This window comes from Acanthaster planci, linkage group LG05 (genome assembly GCF_054643075.1).
Source record: "Acanthaster planci isolate LZ-2023a linkage group LG05, COTS_SCS, whole genome shotgun sequence".
Classification (NCBI taxonomy): Eukaryota; Metazoa; Echinodermata; class Asteroidea; order Valvatida; family Acanthasteridae; genus Acanthaster; species Acanthaster planci.
In genome coordinates this window covers 4,379,557-4,402,369 of record NC_141781.1, presented here as the reverse complement: position 1 = coordinate 4,402,369, position 22,813 = coordinate 4,379,557, and the positions used below count along the sequence as shown (strand labels likewise).

Below are 22,813 nucleotides of genomic sequence, written 5' to 3'. Positions count from 1 at the left end.
ACAAGGGAGAGAATTTTTTTGTAGATAAGACTGATGAATCCTGTACATGTATTTGAACTTGACACAATTTTCAGGCATCCAAATGCATGCATTTACAAGTAGGTATGCATTACTCTCCTACAAGCCTTGAAAACTGGCTCCAAACAATAATCAGTTTCTTTTTGTAATATTGTCAAGTTTGACCAAGTACAAAATGTGCACGTCCAAGTTGACACTTTAACACTGTCACTGACACAAAATCTCCTGTACAACTTAATCTACCAAATACTGAGAAAATCTCCCTCCAAGCCCACCTGTAAGAAAGTCAAGCATCTTGACAGACCCATCCAAATCCTGTTGGGGAACAGCTCGGAGCTGAATTTTTTTTTTTTTTTTTACATGTGTATTTATGAGATATGTAGTTCTGAACAAACAGCTGCGTATAATTACTTTCACTTGTGTCTGCAGGCATCTTTAGTCTCAGTCATGCACATCTGCCGAGGTACTGATAGCAGAAGAGTTGGAACAGCACCGGAAGCAGAGAAACGCAAGAAGCCTCAGCATTTCCCAGGTACTGTACATGTAAGCCTGCCAGCTAAGGGGTAAAAGGGGATAGAGACGGAGACACAGAATCCCAATCCCCCAGTCACTGGAAGGCATTCACCGGCGGCAAGTGCAATTTTCACGTACTGCCACTGGCCAGGGCCGCGCTTGCGAGGAGTCAGGCGAGGGGATTAACGGCCTCACTTAAAAACATGACTCCTGCCGAATTACAATGCCCAGGTATAAAGTAACAGTATCCCGCTACGAGCGTCAGAGGATAAATAATTCAACAATGGCTGAAGGAGAAGGGGGAGAGCTTTAGTCCTACGGGTTGAGGTCAGAGGCGCAAGCCTGTAGGCGCACGGAAGACGGATGGAAATTGCATGTCACCATCATGGAAAATACCCAACTTGACAAAGATTCCAACATTATGAAGCAGGAAGACAGATCTGGGAGAAATTGAAGATTCCCTTCCACAATGAGCCTAGCTTAGAAGGATGCTTCAGTGCGGGGCCCATCACCTGTTGGTACACCTTCCTGTCCCCTCATCCTTTTACTTCTATCTCAACCAGTACCGCTCTTCGCCACGTCCCTCCTCATTTTGTTTTAACAGTGAAGGCAATGAAAATATGGCAATGGAGCCTGCAAACAGCACTGGCAGGACTGGGCTTGCTCCAAGCGGGGAAATGGATAAACATGACATCCAAGCCCCTACAAAAAGTTGGGAATTGCTTTCTTTGGCAACAGAAAAGCACGAAAAGCAAGGGTGTTATAAACCTCAAAGTGTGCATTAATATGTACATTTACATGTACAGAAGTACTGTACTGTCATAATACCATACGTGTATAATGTGGTTCCATATACAGGGTCTAAGGATAGGCTTCACTTACATGTAGGGGGCAAGTGGCTAAGTGGTTAGGGTCTATGGCTTCCAATCACAGGGTTGGAGGTTCGAATCCAGCTGCTGACAGTATGTTATGGCCCTTGGTAAGCCACTTCACCCCTGCTTGCCTCTCTCCACCCAGGAGTATAAATGGGTACCAGCATTAGCTGGCAAGCAACCAGCGATGGACTGGCATCCCATCCAGTTTAAATAGAAATATTCTCAGTCATTTCATGCCTAGGAAACCGGAGATAAACACTGGCCTGATGAGCCGAATCAGCTAGGACCAGACTTGCTTTGCTGAGAAACAGGCACTACATTTTGCATACACAAAAATACAAAACACCATCCTGAATTTGGTTCAAAGAGGAACCAGTGGAGAGAAAAAGTCGACAAGTCTCATAACTCTGCAAGAGTTTGCTCACCTTCAACCATAATGCCTTTGGACATGTCCATATTCTGCTATACGTACAATGTACAGTGCACGTACATGTACAGGTGAATATACACATACATGTACATGTATACATGCACATGCAACAGAATCTAACGGCGTAACAGTGTGAGGCTTGTTCAATGTGCCAATTACATTTACCTAAAAAGGTTGTTTGTAATGTTATCTTTTTTAAATCCCATAAATAAAATCCGAAAGAAAATGCCATCTTTTGACACAAGAGGGACTGGGTTCAATATGGTTAAGAATGACATACAGTGCAGCAAAATGTATGTACATGTACATCAAAATACAAGGATTGTAAAAATTAGCCCCGGTAGTACATGTACTGTAACACTCCAGATATGTCACTACTACTTTTTTCAAATGCATTCCGGCTGGTGAATGTCACTTGAAGGTCCGCAAAAGTGGGCCTTGTCAAAATATCTCCACCGAAACACTGCTACAAGGTGGCATTTCAGCGCTCGGGCCGCAAGGTGAACATGGCGCAGTGCCAACAACACTCCAAACCAGACTGCACTGCTGCGTGGCAACGCCGACATGCACTTGGATTTCCGAATTTCCGGCTGGGTTGCCCACTCTGCTCCAGACAAGCAAAATGTACAATATCCTGACAGCAAGCAGGCAATAGGTATTTGAATGGACGTATCACATCCCAAGCCCTCTGATGAACATACATAGTTACATGTACATACTGGTGCCGGGGTAATGCACTGGTACATGTACATACTCTTTCAACATGTTCAATCCCAGTGACACAAGTCTACTTCTACTCTATCCATGGTTGCATTGCTATCAAAGGAAGACAGGACTTTTGACTGAATCGACTTCATGCAGCAAGACCATTCCCAGTAAGCTAAGCTCGGATTGTGAGATAATTTGTTTTCTTTATCGCAATGTCCACTGTGGCAATGGCTTGCACATGTCACTTGGTACACATGTCCACTGCACAGGTAAATACATGTACAAATGCTGGTACACATGTACACATACATGTACATGTACATGTAGCAATAGCATGTATTTCACCGGGACCTACAGGTTTATGCACCTGTGCATGCACATCTACCGTACCCCGGTAGTTCTGATTAGATTTTCTGCATACATGTGCATGTACTGTACATTTACCAAGGCCTCTCCCCCATCCCCTCCGCATTTCATTTATCCCTTGCCAATCCTATGACTGGACAACTGATGTCAGTCTCTACCTTCTTGTAAAAGCTTCCAGCTATCGATCGATGCAGACATATTCAAACTCAAGTCTCGTAAATCCCCAGTAACGTGCTCAATGTGGTCGAGCGGGCTTGCGTCCCGTCGCCCCTCGCGTGCCAGAAAGTTGCAACACCAGGGAAATTACGGCTGTGCGCCAATTCCCCCTCGCAATAGACACACTGTGCAGGTGGAGCAACTACAAGTGGTGAATAAATTCGATTTATGGATGTATCTTTTTGTGCATCAATTGCCAGGAGGAAGTGGGTATCAAAATTGAGTGCTTTCGTCCGGCCCAAAACAATAAAACTTTACATTTCCACTCTTTTTTCTTTTTTTCAAAGCAATATTTGATAAATTTTGAAGACTGCATCACCAGTCCACTATTAAGAATTAATAAACATTAAGATTTTCTTGGTGTGCCTGCTTTAAATTCTTTGCACAGAATTGGGCTATCAAAAATAAACAGCACCGATCTCCCTCACGGTTCACCTGTCAATCTCTGACCCGCACAGGCCATGACAGGTGCGACAAAACTCCCCACCCCCACCTCTGCCCATGTGCCATATTTAATTGAGGATTGTAGATTCTCAATCTCTGGGGGCCGTGGGTGCCCTCAATCATAACAAGTGGGAGTATCCATCAATGGCAGGTCCTTTTTTATTTTCTTTTTTATTTTCATGTTGACACATCTACCTGTATTCAGTTTGATGCAAATTTAGATGCTAACAAAGGCACACATGTTCACTTGTTATGAACCCCCCAAAAAAAGAAAGAAACCAACTGTCACAATTCAATTTCATGCAATTTGTGACAGTACACACAAATGTAAATGTATGTCCAGCAAATTTCTGGCCTTTTTTTTTTAATTCCCAGCAACAAATTTATATTTGCAGGACTCAAGAGCTTGTAATAAAAAGCACCTACACTGTACACTAATAAAACTTCTTAATGGACATGTGATAATGCCTTTTGAGGAAACAAAAGGGAAAAAATGGTGTCCTGTCCACCGGTATTATGCCTTTATAAGTGAAGCTCCACAGTTTTGGGAAAAAAGAAAAAGCTCTACCAGAGATAAAGCTCTCAAGTAAATAATTCGGTGGTAAGTCTTTTCCTTTGCTGTCTACCCCCACCCATCCCAAACCCTCTCCTCAAAATGCATTAATTTAGCAGCCAGAATTGCCATGCATCTACAGCAATACTCTTGTCAGATGCAATTTTTGGAAACAGTCTTGGCCCCGCGCGCCTTCGATAGCATCAGGCGCTCTGGCTGAATCAAGCCCGATAGGAATCGGCCGCTAAAAAACGATGCTATCTGCCACTGTGCTCCGATACAAACATAAATATTCATGCACTCGTGCAGGACAGACACATTTATAATTGTACTGCTGAGTGGCACATTTCCCTGCAGAACCCACGTTCTTGCATCTCTTTTGAGTTTGTCATTCAGTGGGAATTATTCAAAACAGGTTAAATTTAATTTCAGCAACTGAAAGTGAAGAGAAAAACGAAAGAAAACAACAGTGCAAAAAATACACAGACCCAGCTTCATGGAAGCTGCGAACCTTCGACAGGCCGGCACTGTCCTCTCAGCCATTCAAAGCTCCCCTCCAAGATAACGGTGTAATGCCACAACCAAAATTGATTCAGGTGATGGAATATGATGGCTTTTGGGGCCCAAGCTCTCTCGGCCACTCTTGGCCTATTACAGGAGGAAAAGCAGATGGTGACTAGCAGTAGCAGACCTGCAAAGATTCCCAGCTTGCACTGGGAGTGCGGCGCTACATGTATACATGCAGCAGACTTGGATGATATCATCAAAGCCCGAGACAAACCATTTTTTTCCCTCCCTCTTCCTTCTTCTTTTCGTCTTTCGTTTTGGCCTCTGTTCTCCCATCTCTCTCCTCCTTGCTCTCCAATCTGGCTTTCATTGCATATCAATCGTCCAGCACAATGCAAGGGATACGCTGTGCAATGTGGGATCAGGTGGCCAGATAGCAGCGATAATACACAGAGAGCCACCGTGTAGATTTCTCATTAAGACTGATCAGAGCAAAGCGCCTCTTCATGTGACATACTGAAGTCCATGAGCAGCACTTACCGGTACATGTTAATGTATTTTTCCAACCAAATTGTGGACATTATCATTTTAAAAGCCATTGAAATCAACTGCGGTACAGCACAACTGCTTCATTTATACAAATATGCACGTATATGTAAAGTACCCATATGTGTGTGTCTTTGAATTCTTCTTGTACAGACTTTGAGAAATTGCTCACTTCCTGAGAGACCACACTCTACATACTTGCCACATATACATTGCACATTTACATGTACCAAATTTATTTAATTACATTTTTCTTTTTTTCTGGGCAAAAACAGATCACCAGTTCAGTAACAAATTTGTCAAAAAATATACTTGGCAACAATGACCGGGACACAACAGTTCGGAAGTGCGTTACACACGAAGATCTGCAGACCGGGAATTACACTGTATATGGAACAAAACTATATACATACATGTACACGTACCAACTGTACATAAACTGCAGTGACCAGTGCTCACAAATGGTGCATGAACAGATTCTAAACCAATCCAAACCACTGCATCAACCCTGTTTGTATATACACGCGCAATCAACCAATGTAAACTTTTCAATGCAAATCCTATGGAGTCACGCATACATATGCACAGGTACACACAATGGAACTATTTGTTAAAAAGGCGGAGACTGGACTGATATTAAACGACGGCAAGTAATTTCGCGGATGATCTCTCTTTGTGTACCTGGAAATGGCCCATCTTTTGACATCAGGGTGTTCCATCTCGACACAAAGCCTCGATGTACCAAACCGAGCGGGACTCAAGCAAATAAACCCAGGCCACAATTCACTCACGCCCCTCCCCTCAGCCCCAGCACTTCTACCCTATTGTGTTTGCCTTCTCCCCCTTCCCCCTCCTGTCAATTAGATTTCAGTTCCCCCTCACTCTGAAGAGAAAACCTCAGGAGCAGAGACCCCAAATCTTTGGACAAACAGGGGCGATTTTTTTTTTTTTTTAGGTCAGCAAGCAAGTAAAAAAAAAAGGGCTTAGAGACAATATGGATACCTTTATGGCTAGTCAAATATTGACTGAGTTCCCAAAGGCAGGGTATACTTGCATACAGAGTGTGTAAATAAATTCCCTTCCTTGTATACAGACTCATTTTGGCTTCATAGTTACATGTAACTGTTTTGATAGACCAAACATTATGAGTCAGAACTCTGGTTACTAAATGCCCTGCCTAATTTCTGGCGCATTTTAACAAAGTGACCTCTGATACGCAGTAGCACGGGCGGAGGGGGGAATTAAGCTCAAGCTGGAGGCCTGCGTGTGTACACCAAACTGTCATCCATTAATTAGCAGGACTGGAACCATCACAAGGCAGATTTCATTAATTGTGCTACAGCAACGGGACGAAATATGCCGGCCCCCAAACGAGAAATCAATCTTCGTCGGGGTTCCAAGTTCAACCACGGCCTGCACGACAAGAGATGGTGACGACGGCTGTGTATGCAGACGCAGGAATTGTAGATACCGTAGCTTTTTTTCTTTTTTATTTTTTTTCCTCCCTAAACCAGGCAAGGCCAGCACAAGGCCCATGCCCCTCCTGGTAAATTTCCATGAGATTAATATGGATTTGAAGGGGGGGGGAAGATGAAAGAAAGGAGAGAGGCCACTGACAGTGGACCCACGGGGGCATCAATGTCAAACCAGACTCCGACCGTCCATGTAGGTAATTTAGCTCCGATCGTTCTTTCGAATTGATCAGTCAGGCGTGATGTGCACGCAAGATGAACACCTCATGGGTGGAATTCAAGACCAGGAAAGCGGAGGAAATTGGGAGAATGTCTATTTTCAGAATAGCCCAAAAGGATATGAATGAGTGTGTTTCTGTAACACCTGCCCACTACTTGATACAATAATCGAGGCCTACTTCATACAGTGGTGACCAATCAACTGTGGACATCAACCTCATTTCTAAATTGTAAAAAAAAAAAAAAAATCTCTACTCAAGCTCCTACTATTTCTTAATAAAACACGAACCACATCTAAAGCGGACTTCTAGATGAACGAACACATGGAAAAGGATGAGTAACTCACCGTCCTCTCACAGCTCATATTACACGACAGAATTTTTCGTAGCAACAGAATGGATGAAGCAATGATAGAAAAATGAATAAAGGTTTACAGGCGATCTGATTTCACACTCTCATGTCACACAAGCCAGCAGAAGGCAGCAAAACTCTGATTTGCAATGGATTTAAAACAAAATTATATTCAGGCTGTGACTCCTAAAAACAATTCCCCGAGAACCTCAAACTGCAGAGAATTCACAAAACGAGAGGAGACAAAGAAATCAGACACCCGTCAAGATTCTCCGATAGTGACAGGGAAAGCGAGAAGAAGAAAAAAAAAACCCCAATGCGGGAAAACAACCGGCAATGGAATTCAGTATGGGAAGGAAATAATTCTGAATTTCATTGGTAGAGAGAAAGAAGGGGGAAAAAAATGGACAGGACTGCCTAACTGAGAAGGTTGGTGACATTTAGAGAACACTTTATAGGTTATGTACGGTCATTGAAAATCTTTCGCCCTACAGTGTCGGGTTTCCGAATCCTCGGCAGTGAAGGCTCACCATCGAGAGGATCGGACCTTGTTTTCTTATTCCGGAAAGCTCACTTGAGAAGGAGCGAATCTAATGTTTGCTGCCCTGGTTTTGAAGCATTTACTGTCCGATAACCGTCGATGTGACACATTAGAATAACCAGTAGTGGACGGGGGAAAAAGTCACTCTTGTTATCATTTCAATAGGAATCACACATGGTCAGTACCAGTACAGTGCAATATACAGCATAAACAGGTAAAATTTCAACTACTGAAAATTCCTTGTGAAGATTAACCTTCGAAATATAAACATTCAAACAAATTTTTAATAAAACATGCAAAAAATATTATACAAAATGCATCTTTCTCAATATCTGGTGACCAAATGTTGGCAAAAACCTACATGTACACGTATATATTTTTGCCACAAAAATGACAAATTTGGGTTTCAACCACACTTAAAAAGAAGCAAATTCTCAAGTCACGTGGAAAGCATTATATATTGTAATTTGGCATTTAAAATGTACCAGGAAGGGATTAAGCCATTCATGGCAATTGTTGTCAGTTTTATCAATCACAGCACTGTACATGCTGGAACTGGCTGCCAACATACATGCATACTGTATTTAGCTGAAACTATGGTAAATGTTTAAAAATTTGCCAACTTGAGCCTGGAACCCTGTGTATCTTCAGTACATGGACAGCATAGATTTTGCATCCAAGTGCAGAATTGGTGACATGCACATACATGTGCCGGTACGTAAACCTTTGGAGTCTTATTCAAAGTGCAAAAAAAGTTTAACTACATGTACAAGCACATATGCACATGTACGGTATAATCAAGTCTCTGGAACAGTTGTGAAGGCCTCTAGAATTTTATTGCCCGATGTTCAGCGAGCGCGGGTGAACATGAATCCTCTTCTTGCTGTAGTAGTGGTGGTGGGGGGGGTTACAGCTAAAACAAATCACTGCCTGGGGTTTAACAAGTATTTTATGAACAGGTGTAAGAAGAAAAACACAAGCAGATTAGAATGAAATGACTTCATGCAGCCCAAACTCATATGGAGTGTCGCTTGCACAACATCAGGTGTTTCATCACTGGCGTACGTCAGCATTTACCGTGAAAATATCTGGAAGCAAAGCGGGGGGGGGTGGAAGGAAGAGGCAGCAAAGACAGAAAACTAAAGAGTACAAAGAGCCAAATGCCCTTCTGGCAACCATCGTGCAACAACCCATCCATCTCCCACAAGCTCATATCCACATCCTTCATGTCTGGCCGCTGAGCGCAGGTAATGCACTGAAAGCCTAAATGGTAGTGGCTGGAGACAGGGCAAGAGTCGTTTTTTTGTTTTTTTTGTTTGTTTTTTTTTTTAAAGTTTTTATTTATCCCTTTTCATTGAGGAGGGATGTATGAACATGTGCAAGAGCAGGAAACAGAGGGCAGGCTCAGGTGGCATTGATGCAGTAAGCGGGATGGGGAATTTATTTGTCAAAGTACATACATGTACACATACATGTACACACATACCAAAATTTGTACCCCAGTGGAGACATGGCTTTGTCCGCTGTGGACAGATACATGTACATGTACATGGTACCATGTGGAGACCCAGGAGAATGGGTTGAACAGGTCTCCACAAGGAATTTCTAAGGTGTATTGGTCTCCTCAAGGATTTCATGAACAAGATACCAGGTATTTGGAGCCGCTCAAAAAGGAGCAATTTTTAATGTGTAAAAATCTGTCGCAAATTGAAGTGTTTTATATAAGGCACATTTGGTTAAAACTACAGCCCAGGATAGTGATTCATTTTGAAAACCTAATGTAACATTAATGTTAAGGTAACATTACAAACCAGTGTCACTCTGATTCATACATGTACTGCAAGTACAATATGAATTTATAAGGCCTTTCAAAGAATCCTGCACAATGCAAATCAATGGGAACCTCATCGTATTTCCACCGACACAATTACATTTATGTCTATCAGGATGCCAAACTGAGGTGTAACGTACATGTACATCTACGTGTGCATTAAAACAGACAGCTGAGTTTGCCCTTTCTGATGCACACAAAAGCACCAAACTAATGAAACTGCTCATTTTGCGGGAACCAGTTAAAAGTACCGGCACATAATAAGCATGCACGTGTAGGCCAGTTTGTTGCTTGTGCCTGCTGACGTTCAAAGTCATGTCACAGAATATCAAGCCACATGCATGTGTACTGTACATGTACATGTACATGTACAGTGCATAGGCACTGGCACCATTATTCATCAGAATATAATTCAGCCATGAACATGCAGTAATTTATGCTCTTCCAACAGGCATAATGTACTACCAGCAGTACAGATGATGTACATGTACATGTACCCTACCAGAACCAATACAATACAATACAATATCCCAAACCTACCGTAGTACATACGTACAATGTCCATTACATGTGTGCTCCTTCAAATTCACTGCAGTATCCAGGAGCATGTACTCTGTACAAGTGGTTCAAAATGAATTCTTCACAGCACCTAACAAGATGTTTTTCATCAATCTGGAAATATTACTTTCTTTCCTCTGTATTGTTTCTTGCTGTGGACAGCAAAATGCCTGGCACTGTAGTATTAAATTCAACCTGCTTCCCTTTTTTACCAGTGAATTTCATGGGCTATTCCATTCACATACCGTACATGCAAATTGTACGCTGTTACAGGGATCCCACACGAGAAAACAACACCCTGTGCATGCTAAATTAAAAATTATCTCATGCCAGATTAATGAATGCCAGTTGGTCCTGGCATTACCCATGTGATCTCAACATTCTTCTGTTGCCAAGCAGAAAAAAATGCTCATGATGATATTCATAGGAATCATCCAACAGCTCGATTAGCATCGCCAGCCATCCATGATGGAGACTAGGAGAAGGGCGCGCAGCCCAGCTAATCGTGATACTAGCGACAAAGAGAGTGTGTTTACCTAGTATCGAGCCATCAATGTTGCGCAAGATTGCACTCAACCACACCCAAATTTCCAACACGCACTGTTACGACCTATATGTATACAACAGAAATTTTACCTCACATACATTAAAAACAAAAGAACAAAAAAAAAAGAGACCCGTCTGAATTTCTGATCCTTGGGAGAGTGGTCATTCAATATTTCATGAAATGAAGTGGATCCCATGGGCTGAATTATTAATGAGTCATTGCAATGCAAAGAGCCAGGCATCCCACTTCACTACTGAAGCAGCCTCGTGTAAAACACATGCATTATGCTGGAGGGATTGTTTGTTCATCCTAGCAACCAAGCATTACTCCACTCAGGCAATTTCCCTTGCTTTTCCTCTTCACAGCATGACAAACAATTTTTCTGCATGTACCAGCTACACGTACTGTATGCACATAATAGAGACACTGCCCCCTCCCCCCGTGAAAACTCAAGCAGAGACAATCTTTTTGCATACACTGTAAATGTACATGTAGATGCATGCACATGTACCTGAATAAATGAAGACACCTGAATAGTAGAGATCTGCAGTTGGAAGCAAACAAGCATTTAGCACTTCATTTATTTTCCCATCTTTTTTTGTGTTTCACTGATGCCTAAATTTGGGGGGAAGGGGAAACCTGTGTTGTTGTAAAATTACGTCTGCAAACAGCCATTGGCGTCATCCACTCCTGTCTTGTTTGTAATCATCTGAGAGACAAGAATGGGCCCATTCGGGCGGAATAACTTTGTGACAAACAGCCCTTGTCAGTTGCATGCCTCGGGTGATAGACTCGGGCAATGCGCAAGAAGCGAGTAATCTTGTTATTGGAATATTCCTAACCCCTCTTCCTAAAGCCAAACGCCTGAACTCACTGAAGTGAGCACATTTTGCTCTCAGCCGGCGCGCATGATGCTGACCGTGTAAAAAGCAAAACAGCCACGCAAAGAAGATGAACACTAACACAGATAGCACTTGGAAACAATATGTTTTTCAGCACTGCTACAAACATGTTTCTTGTTTTCAGGCTACATGTACATCTCCTCATCCAACATCCTTATTCTCAGTCCTTTTATCACATGTATAGCTTTTCCCTTTATTCATAGATTTGTCTGGTCAAGCCATTTCTTTGAATCATCCCATCTTTCCTGCCTCCACTCTCCATCCACTTTCCACTGTGTTTAGTTTTTCTCTGTCGCCCACAGCTACATTTCGGCAGCTCACATTATCTGGTGACAGAGCCTTCGCGGATTTCTCTGAAGATTAATCCCTAATTATGCCTGAATCTCCCTGAATCTATCCCTGAGCATATGCTTAAAAACCCTATAAAGTAGAGGCAACAGAAGCTGATTTTTGAACACACATCGCTAGGGACTGTTTGCCTGCCTGGAACCATAAACAATGCCAGTCAATCTTCTTTTTTTTCTTTTTTTTTTTTGCTTTTGTTGTTGCAGTCATCACAGAGGAAAAAAATTACCCTGCCGTACTTCCATTGTGCTCCGCGCACAAAACTGACAAACATCACCAAGGTCTGTCCGCTCGTGCAAAGGAAAAATGCAATCTTTCAAAGGCAAGACTGATGCAATCATATCAAGGCTTGACATTTTCAAAGAACTCCATCCCCCCAAAAAATGGGAATGGTGAATGCAAGTACTGCAATCACTGAACGTTTACCGTGGGATTCAGGGGCTGGAAGATGATACGGTTGATGGGTCAGATTGTACCACTGCAAAGATTTGGACGTTAAAAATGATACAGGGGTGGGAAAGGGGAAGGATTTCTTCTTTTTTTTTTTCAATATGAGAAGATCAGTACTCACCGTCTCCGCCGTCTGCCATGCTTTGCAGCTTGTTGTCGATGTTCATCGTTCTACAGTAAGCAGAGCCAGTACTTGGCACGTTGTAAATCCCGTCGTCGCTAGCTGTTGACAGACTGCCGTGTGACAGGCACGGGTTCCTTTTTTATGGATGCGGGTTCGTCCAATCCGCTGCTGCCGTCTCAATGAGCAGGTGGGTTCTGGAATGACAAATGAGACCATTAGGAGATGGGACATGCATGCAGTGTGTAACTGTGGACCTGCTAGGATTGGAGACCGGGAGAGAGGGCTGCCTGATTAGCAATTCAAATGAGGGCCTTGAGCCAAGTGTGCCATGCGTCTGCCTGTGATGATGGGTTGAACTACCCACAAGCCATGCAATAACGCCCGTTGTCATTATTGTTGTTAGAAAGTGGTACGGCCGGCTACAGTGACCACAATAAATAGTGCAATTATGACGGTGAGCACAATAGTGTCGTATTTGCCCAGCATGGTTTTTCAGTTTATAGCTCTCACGGCCAAGCTCATTTACTAAACGTAACCCCCCCTTCCAACTCCATCTACCCCCCGCTAATCTCCATCCTAGCTAAACGTACAGGTAACTCATCCTGATGATATTGAACGTGTAGCAAACACAGAGCGTTACACGTCTGAGTGATTCTGGCCTTTACGAATGTCACTTCACCATGGCCTCCCATTACTTTTGCATGACTTGAAGGGAAAAAACAAGAGGCAAGTGAGCCGACATCAGGCAGGCATGTACCAAGCTGCGAGAGGGACCTTCAAGTCTGTATTTCAGCCACTGTGACATTTCAGCAGCTAACTACTTTTTTTTCTCAATAATCACGTAGACAAAATGGCGAGTCAAACACCAGCTGGAAAAACGTTGTGTGACAAACTTACCAGATAAATTTAAATGTTTACGTCAAAGACACAAGGACAGCAAAGGCTCTGTTACTGATTCCCTTTACATGGACTGGTATGAAGAATGGCTATTCCCCAGGCTAAAATACAGTAGTGCTCTTGTCCAATATTTCTGACATGCTAACACAATACTTAACCAATACTTTGTTTGCAAGAAAATGAAAAAAAAAACCAATAACAAAAATAAGGGTTGCACCCAAAATCTGCAGATGATCGGTATGCGTCATTTGTGAGAGATTTAGTCATTCTTCCTAAATTAGATCAACATGTGCTAGCAAGGTACCAGTGAGAGTACTTGTATGCGTAGCTCTGATTTCTCTGTATGTACTCGGTATGGTCAAAAGTATTCTGGAGTCACGTACATGACAATGTACAAGTATCCTTAAAATGTAACCGCACAGCGTCCTCTACCGATCATAACTGGGGACCGACAATTTTGCCATGGGGATAATATGCTACATGTAAATATCAAACCACAAAACATGTACAGACTTGTACGGTTCCACATGCTACATGTATATTTCACATGCTACTGCATATCAGGTTTATGCCGTGGTGCTCTTAAAAGAAAAGAAATTCTTTCAATAACAACCCTGACATACATGTACACAAATGCTGGACAAAAACAGCAAGGAAATCCGTGTCACCAACAGCATGTCACTGTAACTGAGCAGAGATAGGCGCTGACGTATCACCGAGGTACGCGTACAACTCCATGAAAATGCAATAATAACGACACAAGCAATGGGAACGAAGAATAAACTGCATGCAAACTTTACCTATACCGGTACTTGACGGTGATAAAGCATACAACGTGTGTTAACAAGATATGATCACCCGCAGCTGCATGAATAAAGAATAAAATATATTCCAACCTTACCTGCACTATAGAGTGATAAAGCATAAAGAGTATTTACATAATATGAATGATTAAAGGGGAAATATCATCATTCATACACAGCTGTCTGTTCATGACTTGTACATGTATATAGACATACGTGTATACAACTTGTACGTGTGACACGTCTACAACGGTAAATCTAATTTTTTTATTGAGTTATTTGAGAGCATTAAAATCAGCACTTGGCGATGCCAGTATGAAGTTTGATCTACTGGTTGGTCTTTGGAGAAACTTTTTCTTTTTTTTCCTTTTTAAATATGAAATCCCACGGAATGATAACAACAGCCTCCCACGATGAGATCACTGACATACCGCGCTGCGAATCAGGACGAGCTGAGAAGACGAAGGAAGAAGAGGCTCAACTGCCAGCCAAATGATGGAGCGGTGGGCTTAATGAACGCCAATCTCGGTGCAAAGCGGACTTTGGGATGAGGAGATGTTTCCTGCTTGTGTTCCAGGCGGTGCAGCTGTCCCGAGCCCACTTGGCCTTGTTATGGGCAAATTACAAATGTACACGTACGGTCGCCATCATCATTTACTCGGTTTGTTCCTTTCGACGTTTCACGTCATACAGTATTTTACTCAATGCCACACCCTTTGATGGAGATGAGTATATTGCTTAAATCAAATGAAAAGCCCGAATTTTATGACAGCATGTACCGCTACTTCCACATGTGAACGTGTAGAACTTTCCCAAAAATGACAGGTGCCACCTGTACCTTACAAGACGCTAGAATTAAACAAAAAAAGAAAATGTTACCTGCAAATACCACTCAAAAACATGCATGTACATGTACTAGTACCGGTACATGTACATTTGCATTCTGGTATTTATAAGCAACATGCATCTGTACGGTACACATGTACCGGAACATGTACATGTATACATGTACCACATTCGCTGCATTGGTACCCTGCCACTGGTGACCAACAGAGAGGCATGGGCCACAACTACACACCATGGGTGCTGTGTGCCTGGCACCAATGCAAAGATGATACACAAATTTACAGATGACTAGTACATGTGCAGGCATGTGCACCACATTCAAAGCATGCAGACAAGTACATGTACATGTATACCCACACCACCAGCAGTTATTACATGTACATGTATCCAGAGCCGAGTAACTAATTTGAAGAAAAAACAGAACTTATTCAATCACCAGTTTCAAAACGTCCCTTGAAGATTAAGATAAAAATACTTCCTGCCTGACGCCAGCGTCACACATTCAAGGGTGCTTTTAAATTTCTTCTTCACCCGTCACTTTTGTCCTACCATGAAGAGTGAGGAGGAAGGTTAAAGGATGCAGCGTAATGGAAAAGCCAGACTCCAAAGAGCCCCTTAAAATCTCCACTTAAAGAGACCCTTCTTAGGCAAAGATTCTCGTCGTTAATATGAAATGTATTTTGGTTGATGTAAACAAAGGTCGCTTTAGCGAGCACACAATTCTTTTTATCTCCCCCCCTTGCATGTCAATTTCTTCGAGAGCGACTTCACCTTGGATTGTATTGTGAGGAAGGACGGCAAAGACTACTAAATCAGAGGCTACAATACATCCACCACAGCGGTCCCAGGCATGAACTAGGAAAAAAAAAAAAATCATCATCTGCCTCCTTCATACATGTGAAAGGCCTCTCCTGAAAATAATGGGTCATAATAGGATAAAGCTTACCACCAAAGCTCGGTCACTGGTGAGAATTTGTCCGGAAGATTTGTCGTCAGGGTTACAGACCCCCAACAAAGTTAATAAAAAATATTAATAACCTGGCAGGCATTGTGCCTTCCTATGCATAAGCATGGACGGCAACTATTCGGCCTCCGAACAAAAATCTGATTGTGAAACGTGTGCATGCACATCCATCTAACATGTCTCAGACAATAAAAACCACAACAGCTCTCTTCTGCCAAGAGGTAAAAACCTACATGTACATGTACTGAATTTTAGGTGGGAGAAAAATATTTGGAAAGTGTGATTTGGTGAGGTTGCATGAACATTCATATGTACTTCAAATGTTTGCAACTGTACCTTGCAGTTTTCTCAAAAAAAACGTGACAGACTGTCTGTGGCATTGTTCATTGTTAGAACTGTAGAAAAAGAAGGACATTTTGAGGAGTTTCTGTTCTTGTCTCTTGAAAAGTGTCCTATACTTCACCATCGTGAACCAGAGAACGAAAACAATAGCTGCTTTGGCGGTGTAGCCAAACGGCTAATTAAATCTTAACCTAGCTTGTTTTTCTTCCACCATAAGAGTGAGAAAGGGGTAGGAAAAAAAATGTTTACTTCAGAATTCTAAGATGAATAAGATACAAAAACAAGAAACAATTGTTTCTCAGAACAAGAAGTGATCGAACCAAAATATTTCCTTGTTTCACTCCGTAGGAAAAGAATTTTTTTTTCCCTCCAAATAAGAAAACCATTTTTTGGCAGTGAAGGCACATGTACGGAAGTCAATCGTTTACAACTAATTTTGTTTTTGATTTTGATCTGAAAGAATGATCTGAGCTCGCTGTTTTGAAGTATCACACAGTGAAAATGGTGAGGGTTCCTCTTGATTTCTATCATGGGAAGAGTCTTACAGGTCTCTCCACCTCACAGTGGTTGTTGTGACTTGCGACTCATTTTCGTCAGATCGGGTCACACATGCGCATCGGTACATTGTGCATGTTCATCCGACACTGTCTTGGAAGGGGACAGGATGTAATTTCATAGGAACGAGTTTCGTGCGACCAGAGTAGCGAGCTTTGGGCTATCATTACACGCTTGAGAGGGGCTGTCAGATATTTTGCAAGGTTTTCCAAGTTGGCGCAAAGCTTGGCCAGAAAAAATTTTTTTTCCTGCACATCACCTTTCGTGAGTACAAGCGCTAAAAACGCAACGTAGCACGTGTGTTTCAGACCTGTACGCACAATTGTCAAAGGATATGGGAGAGACAAAAGTACCCTTCGAAATGAATCAGTGGTCATGACTAAATCAGATTATGGTTCGTTTCATATTCAGATCAATTTCACAGCTGTGTGCCATTGCTCAAATTTCATGGTTCAAAACATACATGTATACATGTACATGTACTGAGACCTATTTTTTTTTCCCATTTTTTTGTGGTTCAAATTTTAAAAATACACAGACATTCGAATTTATTCAGTTTTTTTCTACACTGAAGAGAGCAAATCTGAAATGTTTAAAGAGGGGCACAAGATATTTACAACACAAGATAAATACAAGGAAACACCATACATGTACAGTAAATCATAAAGACTTACTATTTTATCAAAATCAATGTACAATACCCTTTTATCTCGGGCAAAAATGTGTCTTCAAAACACACGTTTACATGTATTTATACCTCTGTATTGCAGCATGTAGGAGTAAACATCTTGAAGTCGGTGGAGGGGGTAGGAATTAACAGTACCAAAATTGTACTACCGGTACCTTCCACTTTTTGAGACTTGATGAGAAAAATTTGTTTTTGAGAAATACCGGTAGTCCCTGAGGCACACGTAGAGGGAGAATGCCACATTTGAGATTCCATGGAAAAAGCAAAAAAAAAAGGCGCACAATGACTCCGTGAATGGTGAGTGTGTGTGTGTGTGGGGGGGGGAGGTTGGACACAGAGACATACATATATTCATCAATGTCAATTTGCAAACAAATGAGTGCACCAGCATACCTTTCACTGGGGAAATTAGAGATGAAATATTAACGAGCCACACCAGACTGGCTATGGCAGGTGTACAGGGCTCTCTGCGCACAACTCCCTCCATACTGGTACTGCACGTGTACACATACATTGTACATGTACGTATCCCCCTCATGCACAGATGAAACATCACTACTTGTTACTGAAATAAGACGCCATGCATATTTAAGCATACAGTACACGCAATGATTCTGTTTATGAAGCCCATAGTTGAGGACTAAAAAAACAAAAATATCACAAATTAATAGCGATGGGAAAAACAGCTGAAGCATCCTTTATTTTTTAGGACATTGTATAGATAATGCAGATTTTTTTTTTTTCATTCAACATGAAAATTCACATAATAAAGGACGACACGTGCAAAGACCCTGTATTTCAATTCAAGCTGCTTGGAAGATAAACCAGGACCTTAAGGTACACACATACTGCAATGTGCATGTAGTTTCTCCCACTTAAAACTGTGACATTGATGGAGAGGTTCAAGACCAAGTACACATCTCAGTACCCCTACATGAACAGCACTGTACACATCTATCTGAAAGTACTTTCCAACCAAGTTCAACTGCACAGTGCATGCACTTCGCTGCACTCTACTTGCAGCCACATTAATCTCGACGACGAAGGAGAAATTTACAGGGAAGGCGGTGCCCTCTGCCACACCACTCACAGTACAGGTACAGTGTAGATGTACCTGCAACCTGTGGGCTGAAGAAGTGGCCACAGACCTACATATACAGTAGGTGTACATGTACATGTAACTGTACGTGTACATGTACATGTACGTGTACATGTACACGTACATGTACATGTACATGTACGTAACTGTGCAACAATTTGAAACCACAAAGGGGATGGAGATTGGAGAATGACCCTGTTCATGTACATGTATGTAGTTGCTATGCTTTTTTTTTGCTTTATTGTACAGTATGTTTCCACATACATGTACAAGCAAAACAGCTTCACAGTACACAAACATGTACATACATGTATACAGGATGTACTTTTCCAATTCTTATGAAAAGATTCTACAATGATGCTCCTTCTTCCCAAGAAAGTACACGAACATCCCCAAGGAAACATTAATTCAGCCAAAAAAGTGTTGGCTTAAATACAAAGTACATGTACATGTAATCTCATGCGATTTCTATAGCTTTTCTGGGACACTGGAGCTGAATGGTTTCTCAGCAAGGGGGTGAACATTCTTTGGTACGAGTATCAACTATAGTAACATGTATGCAGCCATACGGCAAAGACCACAGGGTATGTAGTATGAACCCACAGTTATATATAATGTACAGGTATGCATATTTTCACGCATGCATACATGTACCTGCCACACCGTAACACGCTCTAGAGACCTTGACCCCTTCACGTTTACAAGTGCATCTTCAATCTTACAAGTGCATTAACTCCCTCGGCATCCTCACTGAGAATGAATCAGAATCCTGGAACAGTAAAGGAATTCTTTGTACTTCACTTCTCACGAGCATCAAGCCCCTTGAACATCCTGAGGTAAATGTACATTGTACCAACACGAATGCATGGGGGCCGTGCGGTATCTTCCCAAATCCTGTCAAATATTCCAAAACCTTCTGACCCATGGATTTTGGAGCCCTGGAGAGGTCAACGTCAATGTATGTACTTCTCACTCACATGCATGTGCTACGTGTACATGGATTTTGTCACAAGAACCATTAAAACCAGTGTAGACACAAGTAAAGCTGCCAAAGGCAATCAATTTCCATGAACGTGAGTGTAGACATGTACACATGCTTGTACTAGTAGTCTGAAGTTTCCCAAAGGCCTAGAAAACACAAAGGATGGAAAAATTTTCAGTTGAAAATTCCACAAAATTTTCGTTTGGACTTATGAACAAAATTGGAAACCTCAACAGTACATGCATTTTCACTTTTGTTTTTCATGAAATCCCATTTGTGTGAGCATTTCCATGAAACACGGTTCACAGTACACAAAAATCAAAACGTCACATAAAATAGTGTTTGATCTTGTGTAACTATGAAGTGCAATGAACTACGCTGTGGCCCAGAGAAGAAGAAAAACACTGCAAATGCTACATGTACATGAAGGTCCACTATGTGTGTAAACATGTAGAGTTATGATAATATGCTGGGTGTATATACAAGTGAATACCCTGCTCCAACACCATTCAAATTCCTAAAAACTGTGGCAAATCCTCAAGACTTCTTTGCTGAACAGTGTCGTTGTCAATGAGTCAAGACAAATAAACTGCATTCAAAGCTCATGCCAAGCGCGAGCCATGATTTCCCCATCCCTTTTTCCCTCCTTGCAACTTGGTCGTCACCAAGGGACCCGGCTTTGCATGTATCAATACACCTTGCTAAAGCACAATGTAGAAATTTTGTTTGCTGTAGTCAGTCCATTTGACAGGAAAATTACAGAGACACATGCACGTCTGTTAACATGGTCTTCCACAGAGCGCCGCTCACCTGAATTTAAATCGTTTGCTTTGCACAGCCTGACCTGGGGATTCCAGTCCAAAGGCCTCCCGGGGGCATACATGTACATGTACCAGTACAAGACACGTGCGCTCAACAAGAAAACAACCAAATTTGAACACTACCAAGGATTCAAAAGGTAGTCACATTTTATGCAGTGAAAGCACAATCAGGAGAGACCAACGTCTCCACCTATCATTCAGAATGTACAAACACTTGAAGTTTATGTGATGAAAATGCAGAAGAGAAATCTAACAGAGCCTAGATGTAGACCCTAGTTTGGAAAAGGTCGCCTATCAAGTTTCCTTTTATCCTTGGACAATCAGTGAACTTGTGCTGAACTGTGCTGAAGGGAGGGGCTCATACACCCCTCCCTTGACTGACAGAATCCCTCCCCCCATCCCTATCCAGTCTGGGGTCGTTTCCTTTGTTGTACCATAGTTGCACCCAACCTTGGATGCTTCATCCGTGACCAATTGGGGGGCAATTTAGACATCAACGGTAATTGCCAATTACAGGGGGAGAGAGACTGGCTGCTACTTGTAATTAGACACAGCAAGACAGCCATGGCATCACTCATTAGCCAATATTTCCCCTTGCCTTTCCCACAGCCATATCATTCCAAGCAATACTACAAGAGGACCAACAAATGGAAACAGGATTTGAATACTGATAGAGCAATCATTTTTCCACAGGTCAAAGGATAAAGTTGAGTTCAATTCTTTTTCCGTCTTCGGATTATCATAAATCTGATTTATTGATCTGATTTTATTCTTCACTCTTTTTTTGGGGGGGAGGCAGATCAGATCCATGGCACGAAATGACAGTTGTACCATGCCTTTAACGTAATAAAACTCTGCCCCGAGCGTGCCTAATGAAAATATAATGAAACTATCGACTTCATGTAATTTTGGGGGGAATGCAATGTCGTGGAAGGAACTAGACAAGATGGTTAGAACTTAGAGCCTTGATTTCTGTCCCAGAGCATGGCTCCATCTAATGGGAAATGATTCATGTTAGTAACAATATGCACCAAAAACCCAAAAAACTGCTTCACCACGAAAGGTTTAGGAGCCAAAAATTTTATAAAATATAAAAATATAAAGTGCTTATCTAGTGCTTTTGCCAAATGTATGCAAATTAATCCATCAATCTGACCATAAAATAACGATGTACAAAATGTTCACACAAAACATCAGTTCAGTTTCCAGTTACCATGGTTACATGTAATCTCCAGTATGTTGCATCAGTCCAAAGTTGTTCTATGAAAGCACCCAACATTGCCAGGTTTGGAACACCTTACAATAACCTACCTGTACATGTACTCAAACAGAATCTTATACATACGTGTACACTTCTTAAAGCTTTATTCTTTCTGCATTCCTCAGTGTTATTTGACATTTGCACTTCAGAAACCTGCTTTGAAAATTCGAGATCAGTACATATTGTGTAGAAATTTTCATTTGGGGGGGTTTCACTTACATACACATGTACACACAGCTTTTAAGGGGCAGGTGGAAAGGTTAATATAGAAAATGGGGCCCAACTTGAGAAAAAAAGGTATGGAGAAACAATCCCTTTACACAGAGAGCGTGCTCTTTTTATATGTACGTAGTATTCACTTTCTGCCAAGTGTTTTGCAGGAACCAAAATGCATGTGGTTCAACATGCCGCGTAGGGTTTTTTTTTTAACTAAGAGGTAAAATAATGCTCTAATTGCCATTTCAGCTAAGAGAACTGCATGATTATTACATGTAGTTGTGCACGTTTGTGCGTGTCCTTTGTACCAAAAATTACACTCACTCAGAATGCATTACCGTAATTGAGACTACGGCCTGCTCCATTGGGGAGTAACTGCAGCATCCTCTGCACATAAAACTGAACAGTGCTGGCTGGTCAGAACGAAACTGATCATCATACAACTTGGATCGTGTACATGTACACACGGACGGATGTGCATGTCACTTCTTTGTCAGGCAAAGTTACTGGTGTTACTTTATGACCGAAAAAACAGGTGCCGCTACACGTGCCTGTTATTGTGCTATGAGTCACGGTGGCACTGTGTAAGGAAACAAAAATGTTCCCTTTTCATTCCATCTTTATTTCAAATCACGAATTTTCTTCGACTCTTGTTAAAATTCATGTCATTTTAGACAAATCTATAGGAGAAATGCAGCGCATGTCGCACACAATCTACGGAGGAGAAAAACAAATGCAGAATTTACTGAAGCCATGATCATGCAGGTGACTACTGGTACATGCATCTTCAAAATTCCATTTGATTACCATGGAAATTTGTGAT

At 41.8% G+C, this 22,813-nt stretch overlaps 1 protein-coding gene across 2 annotated transcripts in view; it reads right to left on the bottom strand.

Annotated features, from left to right (window-relative positions):
- The window catches only part of LOC110986775 (heterogeneous nuclear ribonucleoprotein K-like), an 81,375-nt gene that overhangs the window by 26,980 nt on the left and 31,582 nt on the right, over positions 1 to 22,813 (bottom strand). The window contains exon 2 of one of the 2 annotated variants that reach the window (XM_022248957.2): positions 12,514 to 12,710. In XM_022248957.2, the coding sequence (XP_022104649.1) occupies positions 12,514 to 12,559 (46 nt within the window). In that variant the 5' untranslated portion in view covers positions 12,560 to 12,710. Of the gene's footprint in view, positions 1 to 12,513; positions 12,711 to 22,813 lie in introns of those variants that run through there. The other variant, XM_087136488.1, reaches the window with a different exon arrangement.